The 10,520-nt window shown below is 43.3% G+C and overlaps 1 protein-coding gene across 3 annotated transcripts; it reads left to right on the plus strand.

The window, feature by feature from the left end:
- The first annotated feature begins 3,691 nt into the window (after positions 1-3,691).
- LDHA (lactate dehydrogenase A) lies at positions 3,692-10,277 on the plus strand. 3 transcript variants are annotated; one of them, XM_080617916.1, is made up of 8 exons: positions 3,692-3,746; positions 5,263-5,394; positions 6,136-6,253; positions 7,015-7,188; positions 7,642-7,815; positions 8,656-8,773; positions 9,190-9,313; positions 9,491-10,277. In XM_080617916.1, the coding sequence occupies exons 2-8, from the start codon at positions 5,269-5,271 to the stop codon at positions 9,653-9,655; spliced, it is 999 nt and encodes a 332-aa protein (XP_080474042.1). In that variant the 5' UTR covers positions 3,692-3,746; positions 5,263-5,268; the 3' UTR covers positions 9,656-10,277. The 3 variants fall into 3 exon arrangements, with proteins under 3 accessions (XP_080474042.1, XP_080474041.1, XP_080474043.1); XM_080617915.1 differs by having other exon boundaries at positions 3,715-3,746; positions 5,260-5,394; XM_080617917.1 differs by lacking the exon at positions 3,692-3,746 and adding an exon at positions 3,945-4,086.
- The last annotated feature ends 243 nt before the right edge of the window (positions 10,278-10,520 follow it).

The raw sequence follows: 10,520 nt of genomic DNA on the forward strand, positions 1-10,520 counted from the left end.
GGCATTAACCTGCTGGAAAGCAACTCTGCAGAGAAGGACCTGGGAGTCCTGGTGGCTAAGTTAACCATGAGCTAGCCATGTGCCTAGGAGGCCGACAGTATCATGGGCTGCATTAGGAAGGAAGATAGCTGCTAGCAGGTTGAGAGAAGTGATCCTTCTCCTTTATGCTGCCTGGGTGAGGCAGTATCTGGAGTACTGTGTCCGATTCTGGGCTCCTCAGTACAAGAAAGACACGGAACTACCAGAGAGGGTCCAGCAGAGGACTGCAAATACTATTAGGGGATTAGAGCATCCCTCTTATAAGAAAAAACTGGAAGAGCTGAGCCTACTTAGCATGGAGAAGAAACGACAGAGATCTTATCAATGTACACAAATATCTTAAGGGCAGGCATCAAGAGGATGGAGCCAGCTTCTTTTCAGTGGTGCTCAGTGACAAAATAAAGGGCAATGGGCACAAACTGAAACACAGGACATTCCATCTGAATGTGAGGAAGAATGCCTTTGACGGTGGCAGAGCACTGCAACAGGCTGCCCAGAGAGGTTGTAGAGTCTCTTTCAAAACCTGTCTGCACACGATCCCGTGCAACCTGGTGTAGATGAATCTGCTTTGGTGGGGGAGGCTGGACTAGGTGATCTCCAGAGGTCCCTTCCAACCCCAACCATTCTGTGATTCTGTGTGATTCTGTGAAAATACCACTTGCTCTACATTAGTTAAATATTTTTAAAATGCTCATTAATCTATCCAGCCAGTCTTGTCTTAGAAGCCTCTTATTTTACATTTAAACTCTTCAGAAGTAAAATATTTTAGAGGAAGAAAATATTTCTTCTTAATCATCATTCGTGTCAAATGTTCATTTCCTGTCCTGCCTTAACATTTCATGTTCCTGTCCTGGAACTCAAACTCTGGATAAAATGTTTAGTCCCATTCATACAAAGCCACTGTAAATACAGATTCCTGGGATGCAAAATTAAACTTCCTAATCCATCCTTGAGAATTCTGATACAAGATGCTCAGTGAACCCAGCATAACAGAGAATGACAGAACTACATTATATGGTTTCCTTTTATTCTGCAATCATGCGGTGTTAGGCCTACTCAGCATCCACCTGCACTTTCCCTTCCTTAGCTACTGATCTTCTATTTCATGACATATCTCACAAGCATCACTCATTCCTCAAGCTGGAGCAGGGCACAAAACGCTTCTAGTTTTTCAACTGATGGGTCATTATATTTAATTTCCTTTGCTGGAAGTGCTTATCGTTATAATAAGAACCAAAATTCTTTATTTTTCTGACATGTTTCATACAAACCTCCTTATTCTATGTTTCAAGATTTTTTAGACGTTTTCTCACGTTTGTTTTAGTTTCTTTTGTTTTGCCAAAGGACTCTCAAAGAAATGATGAGGCTCTGGGCTACCATTCCTGCCTGATCACCATAGCAGAAGGGAATTGTCACTGGGATAGGCTGTGACAAGGTGTTAGCATGCCTTAAATAGAAGCATAAACTTCCTTCAGTTGTAAAGCAGAGTTTGGTAGATAAGTACAAGCCTTGGGTGTGATGAAATATATCTATCCTCACACCATCTGCTCTGGTCTAGCATGACCAAGGGTCTTGTTTTATACTTGCATGCACTGTGAGTTGGATAAGGTCTGGGGAGATCAGGACCTCCATGGCAAACGCCTCATGGGTAAATTAGCTAAGTCGAGTGATTAAGAAGTACTCTATCTAAAGTGACTTTACAAGACAGAAAAGACATCCCAAACAAAACAAAAATGGAAAGGCTGATATGGGAAAAGGAAGACAAAGGAATTAAAGGACGGCCTTCTGCCATAGCAAGATAAGAACCTCGAAAGTCAAGTACATCCTAGAAACTGCAAATAGATATTGACAAAAATCAGCTAGAGTTAGAAACTAAAACAAACATCACAAAGGTACCACAGCTACACCAAATAATAAATAAATAAAATAAAATAAAATAAAATAAAATAAGAAAGACAGTGGGATCACTGTAAAACAAGAATGAGAAAATAAAGCTAACTCAGCTACTCACACAAGATTAAATTAACACTTCCCTGATTTTCATTAAGAATGAACATGCTAATCCATGAAGATGGGATGCCTAAGGGGATGCATAGAAGGGAGAAATTGACATAAGATAATAAATGAACACAGCCAGATGGTCAGCAAAACTCGGCAGAGTCTATCTACCGTGCTCCAACCAGAGGAACCAGTCATTCTGAGTCCCAGAACACTGACGCCCAGTAAACCACAAACCCAGGTAGGTACAAAGACTGAATTTACTGACTTGGAGGCATTACCACAAGACCAAAGAACAGCAAGCGTTTAAGAAGTGAGGCACAGTGAAGTGGGTTGGGCCTGTGCTTTTTATGTCTGTGCAGTTCTTCAGGAAAACTTGCAATGGGAAGTTTAACTACAAATACGAAATTCAATGAATAGAGGGATAAAAGGTAGCATGGGTTTACTAAAAGCCAGTTTTGTAAGACAACCCTGTAGCATGGTACAAAACTCTAACTTCAGGCATCCAGGAAATACTAAAAATATTTTTACTCTTTGTTGGTATCCTAGCAAGAAGTAATCGGAGCAGGAATCTGAAGAGGGCCTACAAGGATGCTAGGGATGGACTATTCATCAGGGACTGTAGTGACAGGACAAGGGGTAACGGGTTCAAACTTAAACAGGGGAAGTTTAGATTGGATATAAGGAAGAAATTCTTTACTGAGAGGGTGGTGAGGCACTGGAATGGGTTGCCCAGGGAGGTTGTGAATGCTCCATCCTTGGCGGTGTTCAAGGCCAGGTTGGATGAGGCCTTGGGTGACATGGTTTAGTGTGAGGTGTCCCTGCCTATGGCAGGGGGGTTGGAACTAGATGATCTTAAGGTCCTTTCCAACCATAACTATTCTATGATTCTATGACTTGGCTTTACTAACCAACCACAGGTGGCTGGCGTGTGGCGTGACTGAAAAAACTGAGTTCAGTCACCGTATTTCCAGTACTGACAGGAAAACATGAGTGTTCCTGTCTGAGGCATCACTGACAAGACTGTCTAAAACACTGCATGCAGCCAACTCTCTCAAGATAAAACCATTCAAACAGAAAGAGTCCCATAGAAAGGACATCCCGATACCTGCCGCATGAAGGCTGAAGAGGTTTAGCTTATGTAACTTAACAATGAGTGGGAATAGGATATGTAAATAAGTGGAAAGGGCAAGTAAACACCAGAGGAAGTTTTCCTGTAGCAAAACGCCAAACATCTATAGGTTTGAATGGAAATCAGACGCAGTTTCTAGCCACCACACAAGAGGCTCCACCCAGAACCCAAAAGGCTTGTGCAAGTGCTGAGGAGGAAGGAGCACAAGGTTTGCCACCCTCTGTCTCAGGCTTGGTATGAGCCAGCCTAAAAGCCCCTTGAGAAGCCCGCCTTAGCTTCCTTCACGGTGCCGACTGTTATGGGCAGAGCATTCCAGAGCGGTCCTTAACGGGCCGAACGCTACCGTCCCCCTCACCGCACGGATCCCCCCGCGCCTTCCGCTGCTCCCATGCCGGCCCGGTACAACTTCCCCCTCCCCTCCCCTCTGCTCTCCTCTCCACCCCGACGTGTCGGCGGGCACGTCTTCACAGCAGCACCCCGCCCGCTATAACGTCAGCTGTCCGGCCCCTATTTAAGGCAGCGGCCGGCTCCCCCCCCCGTCGGTACAGCTAGCGCCACGGTCGGTTGAGAACGCTCGGTAAGTGCAATTGTGTTTCGCGGGTTAAGGCGGGGGAGGGAGGGGAAATGTGGGAGCTGCTGTTCGAAATCCTCCGGGGGACACTCAGCCGAGCAGGAGGCGCCGCTCTCGGCGCCTCCTGCTCGACCGAGTTTCTCCCGGCTGAGGCGCTACCAGGCCTTGGACTTAATCGCGGCGCCTTGTTGGGTGCGGTGTGGGGAGATACCACGCCCTGCTCTTCGGCCTTGTGCGACACGCGTGATTGCCACGCATCTCTTCCCCCCACATCCATGAGATTGCATGGCTCCCTGATCCCCTTTCAGTCTCCGTTGCTACCCCTAATCGAGAGTGCTTCTGCAAAGTAAGTACCGCGTGCGTTTGAAATACGCACCCCTGCTCCTGGCTCTCCTCTAACCTGCTTCTTGCAAGAGAGTGGTGTTCTAAATGCCCAAATTTCTAGTGCTGAGTGTAACTGAGAGATGCCTGAGTGTGCTGCTCTGCCAGCCCTGCGTACTGAAGTACTTACAGTGCAAGGGGAGAACTCGGTGCATGGAGAGAGCGTGCACTATAGTGGGCCATGCTTAAGGAGACTTCTGCAACCGAACACTGATGTTGCTGTTGCATGTTGGTTAGATTTTCCTAAATATGGGCACTGGTGGTTTCCAACCCCGTGCCCCAACCTGTCCCCCTGCCCCAGCTCACAGCCCTTAACTGCTCTGCCAACGCTGCTTGGCCTTTTGTGCTCAGAACGAGCTGCTGCTTGTTCACACTAACTTGAGAATCACGTTGTGGCTGTACTTGCATCAATCTGTGAGCCTGCCACTGCCTCCAGCTCTTCCTGGCAAGGCAGAAGCTGTGCTGCTGCCAGCACCATCCGGGAAAGCACCGTATAGTCTCCTGCAGGGAGCCTGGTGTGAAAGCTCAGTAGTCCATCTCCGTTGTGCCATTTCAGCACACGCGTGGCTGTCGGATCAGAACCCATATAACTGCTGTGCAGCTGGTCGCTAAAAAAATAATTGAGGATGGGAGAGATGGTAACATGAAACTCTACAGTTACTTTAAAACAAATTCATAAATGTTGACTTTGAGGATCATGCTGTACTTACGAAGGGTTTGCCTAAGTGTTGAACAGCTTCACCTCAGGAAAGGCTTCAGGGCAGAGAGTACTGGTTTTTCAGGGTAGGAGAATGCAGACTGCCAGACCATGCTGTGCTTAGAAGTACTAAAATGGCTTCCTGTACCTAAATGTAATATGGATGATCATTTAGAACATTCCACTAATGCGGCTGGAGTGCCACCCAGCTATATAATCAGTGGTTCTCAGGCTGTGAAAGGGAAAGCTACAGTGAGCTTAAACAGTGCATTGTCATTAATAATTAATTTTTTCAATCATTTTTCAGTACTGCCAGACAGTTTAGGCATCTGATTTATATCCATTTTTGTATTATCCTGGAACAAAATCTATCTTTGCTTGATACTCTGGCATCAGTAAAAGCTCCAGAACTTGAGAAATAATCTGTTGCTTTCCTGTCAGCAGTGCACAATGTCTCTCAAGGATCAGCTCATCCACAATGTCCACAAACAGGAGCAGAGTCATGCCCACAATAAGATCAGTGTGGTTGGCGTGGGGGCAGTTGGAATGGCCTGTGCTATCAGCATCCTGATGAAGGTAAGCAGCAAGCTTAGCAGCACAGTTGTGACTGAGGCCTAAAAGAGGCAAAAAGTAATCTCTCTTGTTAGAGAAATTGGGCTAGCACATCAGGTGAACTTCCGGTTGTACATTCCTTTGAGCCTGAAATGAAGCAGCAGCCATTAAGCAGCTGACAGAGAACAAACCTTGTAAACCAAGTTTATTCCAGTATAAGACAGAACATGCTTTATGTATTATTTTGACTTAAGAGCTGCATTTACCTTTGAATGACTTCCATGCTCTGTCCTAAGTAGGAGTCTTCTAGCACTCTAAACATACAAAAGGATTAAGAACTGATGAGTCATTTTGTCTAAAGCAGAGTGTGCAGTGGAATAATTCTTTGCCATGTAGACTGGAAAAAATTGTCCTAGACACTCTGAATGACTTGTCCTCTGCATTGTGTTATGTTGAAAATGCTGTGGTTAACATCAGACTTAATCTTAACTGCAAAATAGGCTGCTTATGAGCAGCTATTAAATTATTCTTCATTATTATCCTTCTAAATGGTAGAAGTATTCCACAAAAAATGTGGATGTGAAAAGTACAAAACTAACTCAACAAAGTAGACTAAAGTACTATGGGAACAAGTAAGATGTTATAGATGAGCAAAATTGCTTAAATAGATCACTACTTTTAAAGCAATTGTAACTTCACAGTTTACGAATTGGGTACTTTTGCTCAGAGGCAATAAACTTACTATTTAATTTTGGTCTCCCATAGGACTTAGCTGATGAACTTGCCCTTGTTGATGTTGTGGAGGACAAGCTCAGAGGAGAGATGCTGGATCTCCAGCATGGCAGCCTCTTCCTTAGGACGCCAAAGATAGTCTCTGGCAAAGGCAAGTAGTTGGCTCCAATGTGCTCATTATTTCCAAATGGAGATAGCCACTTCAGATCTCAAACTGGTCATGCAAGTCCAGCACTTAGCCTGTCCTCCTGATTGTTAGGAGGAAAGCTCATTTATTTCTTCTCCTACAGAAGTATTACTCAGCTGACATTGTTTCATGTACCTTAAGGCCAGTCCAAATGGGAATCCTCTTCCAGAGTTCACCACTCAGTACAGAAGGATGAATTTAAGTACTGTTGCACCTCTGAGAATTTTGTTTCACAGCCAGTTAGCCTCTGAATGCATTACTGCTTGCTTCTTGGCTACAAATTTCTGATAGCTTTAAGTTTACTGAAAAACTGACTAGGGCAAATGCTAGCCACCTCATACCCAAGTTAATGTGCAGCTACAGTGTCCACAGGTAGTAGGTTACAAGGGCGGAGCTGCCTTCCTCTTCTACCCAGCAACTTGCACTGGATGCTGTCCTGATGGCTACCCCTATACCCATCTATGCCAGTGGATAGTTGCCACATTCTGCATATTAAGATTTTGAAGTGCCCTTAAGGTTGCCACTTGTGCCAATGAGCCACAGTCTTCTACAGGAAAACTTAACTTCCTGTAGAGGCAAAGTCTAGGGTAACAGTTATCAAGAGAAGTTTCACACTCTCAAACTTGAGAATTTTAGATGGGCATCGATACTAAAAGGAACCACAAACTCCTGTTCTGAACCATGTTCAGAAAGAGGTCATATTTGACGTAGCCTGTTGTCTGCAGATTACAGTGTGACTGCACACTCCAAGCTGGTCATCGTCACTGCTGGTGCCCGTCAGCAAGAAGGAGAGAGCCGCCTTAATTTGGTCCAGCGCAACGTGAATATCTTCAAATTCATCATTCCCAGTGTTGTTAAATACAGTCCTGACTGCAAGCTGCTTATTGTCTCAAACCCAGGTTTGTCTTGTGTTGCCTTAATAAGAGGATTTGGCTTACAGAAGAGTGTTCTATTCAGTAAGGTGGCATCAGTATACTAATATGACCAAGCATAGGCTTTTAGAAAATACTTAATGCTACATAGCGGGAAGTGTCGTCTTCCCTCTCTACACTCAGCAAGCTGGTCCTCTGAGAAATGAAGTTCCCTTCTGCTTGGGTCTTCATTTGCTTTTAAGTGTTAGCACAGAACACACTAAGGGGCACTGATAATTGCATGTATAGCATTAACAGCCCCTCAGTTCTGCCTTGAAAACTGTCATTATGTTAGCTCACTGTAGGGCCTGGCCATGTGCATTGCCTTATGCTCTGTTCAGCGTAACTAGCATGCAGATAAAATCGCTACAGATGAATGGAAGATAGCAGCCTAGTTATCAAACTGAGTGGCATTTGTTATCCTTTCTGTTCTACTTACAGTGGATATTTTGACCTATGTGGCCTGGAAGATCAGTGGCTTTCCTAAACACCGTGTTATTGGTAGCGGCTGCAATCTGGACTCTGCCCGTTTCCGCCACCTCATGGGAGAAAGACTGGGCATCCATCCTCTGAGCTGTCATGGATGGATTGTTGGAGAGCATGGAGATTCCAGTGGTAAGGGTGAAATCTGTCTGGCTGTTTCATGTAATTTTTTTCCCCTGATACTTTGTTTGCAAGAAAGATCTCTACAAGCTACAGCAAAATGTTGCTTAAACCTTTGCACTGCAGTACCTTACAATTGCAAGTCCTGCTTTAAGTCTTCTGCTGCATAGAGTAACCCTAGATGATCTATATTTGACCCAGGTTTCTCTACTTGGGAAAGGTCGTAACTGTAATGTGAGGAGGCTTAAAAGTTCTAGGCTAAGTTGTTCCCATAATTCTCCAAAAAAAAAAAAAAAAAAAAAAGAAGAAAGGCAAGAGGGTAAAGGTCTCTGCAAGGGACTCCCAAAAATCTCCACTGGACCTACTGGTAGTCACTCACTTGTCTTTACTGGCATCTCTTGGTTACTTCAAAACTATATATAGGAAATGAAGTGCAGAGGCAAGTCTAGAGGACAGCAGGATGTGCAACTTTATCCTTGCTTAATCCATACTTTCTGTAGCAGCACCAGAGCAGTACTGTCTGCTTCCTGACACTCAGGACTCATTTGGAATCAATTCTCATTTTGAGAAACGTCTGCAAAATACAGAGGTCTTTTATTGTCATTTTAGTTCATGCTGCCTGGGCATTTTGCTTTAAAAAGGTGCATTCAAACCTTGTGACATCATATATAAAGATGTTCATATGCTCCTAGGTTCTCAAGCCTGCAATTGGCCTCATAGGTCACTATATTTGAAGTCGAAATCATAGTGATGTGCATTGCAGATTAATCTTGTTAATCCTGTTAACTGTTAATTTGAGGACAACAAAACTAAGTTTTCTTCTGAGATAATTAATCTATGTGCAACTCTCAGTACCTGTCTGGAGTGGAGTGAATGTTGCTGGTGTGTCCCTGAAGGCTCTTCATCCAGACCTGGGAACTGATGCAGACAAGGAACACTGGAAGGAGGTCCACAAGCAGGTGGTGGACAGGTAAATACTTTTTTTCTTTTAAAACAAGAAACAACTGCTAATGAGCTATAGCATCTCTGAACTGCAGTGTCCGTATCTGGACTCATAAACACTAGTAGCCCAAAACAAATCTGAAGATGTAGACATGATAGAACTTGAACTAATATTTTAAGGAATAATGCAGATTTGGCAGAGTTGAATTTTTCACTGTTAATGAACTTTAGGAAAGTGATTTAACTTCCAAGTTTTCTATGTAACTGCAGGTAGTATAAAATTCAAACAGTATCCTTCAGTCTTCATTATAGTTCGGTCAGCAAATCAGCCAAGTTTCTGATGTCTTTGGATTGATTAAGGCCTCTCCAAAAGCCCTTCTTACAAACTTTCAGTATTGCAGTTGATGGTACTTGTTTGTTTAATGAGTAACTTTGTCTCCACAGTGCCTATGAGGTCATCAAACTGAAGGGGTACACATCATGGGCTATTGGCCTTTCTGTGGCAGATCTAGCCGAAACTATTATGAAGAATTTGAGAAGAGTGCACCCGATCTCTACAATTGTTAAGGTGTGAGCGGCCCCCTTATGGTAACTTTTGTCTTACTGAGAACTAAACCTTGGGAATTCTGAAGAACAGTGATCACTTTTCAGTTTAATTTTAACTAAATTTGAGTTTTCCTGATAGGATATTCTGTAAAATACACACATACACAGCCTAGCCTAACTGTCCTTACTTCCTTTTCAGGGCATGCATGGAATAAAAGAAGATGTCTTCCTAAGCGTTCCTTGTGTACTAGGCAACACTGGCATCACTGATGTAGTGAAGATGATCCTAAAACCTGAGGAAGAGGACAAATTAAGGAAGAGTGCAGATACACTCTGGGGCATCCAAAAGGAACTACAGTTTTAAATCTGCCCATGTAGTTCACTCTCTGCAGTTTAACGGGTTTAGTGGTTTGTCTTATGTTGCACTTTCCAACTAGGTCAAATCTCTCAATGTATGTATCTCAACTAGAACACACAAAAAGCTGAAATCTGAACAAATGAGTTTCCTGAAGATAGCATTAGGAAACTATTCTAGGGTTTTCCCTGCTCACAGACACCCATGTTCTTAGCCAGAGCTAGATAACCTAGTCAGTCTTGTACAGTATGACAGAAATCCAGCATGCAAAGCAGCACTGCCTGGAAAAGCCCTTGCCTTTTCCTCATGTTGCTTAATGTTGCTTCAGAACAGTAACTAACTCATTATTACACAATGTGAAACCAAAGACTATTTTCTTGCAGTTAAAGGATTGTCAAGCCAATTGACCAACCTTCTCTGCCAGCTAAATAGCTTAAATATTTCACTGTGTTGGTAGGTCCAAATGTATTTTCCTAACACTGCTTTGGAATTTGTGTATAATTTTTTTTAGTGAATCTTATTTTTGTGTACTATATCAGCCAAGTTGTAAGTCTGTCTCCTGAGCATGTTTAAAAAAATACTAAGGTTTCTGTGTGCAACAAGACAGTGACTGTCCCAACACCAAATAAACCACAAACTTATTTCTGTCTCCTTGTTTTCCTTTATGGCCCTTTGTCTCCAAAATGCACGTATCTAAATCAAACAAACAATTATATTTCTTCAGTCACAGTAACTCAAACCTCACCTGTGTAATAATGTTTTGTGTACAGGTACTCAGTTGCAGGCTCCGGCTCACATATTTATGCAGTGAACTTTCTTAACAGACTCAAAGTAGGAATGAAGAAAACAGTAACAGAAGTATTTAAATACTTGG

Source organism: Psittacula echo (assembly GCF_963264785.1).
Source record: "Psittacula echo genome assembly, chromosome: 5".
Taxonomy (NCBI): Eukaryota; Metazoa; Chordata; class Aves; order Psittaciformes; family Psittacidae; genus Psittacula; species Psittacula echo.

Bases quoted from the DNA above. Each gene is read 5' to 3' on its own strand.
- LDHA (XM_080617916.1), top strand. From the start codon at position 5,269: ATGTCTCTCAAGGATCAGCTCATCCACAATGTCCACAAACAGGAGCAG. The intron at 7,189-7,641 runs GTTTGTCTTGTG...TTCTACTTACAG, and splicing joins GCTTATTGTCTCAAACCCAG to TGGATATTTTGACCTATGTG. The intron at 7,816-8,655 runs GTAAGGGTGAAA...TGCAACTCTCAG, and splicing joins AGAGCATGGAGATTCCAGTG to TACCTGTCTGGAGTGGAGTG.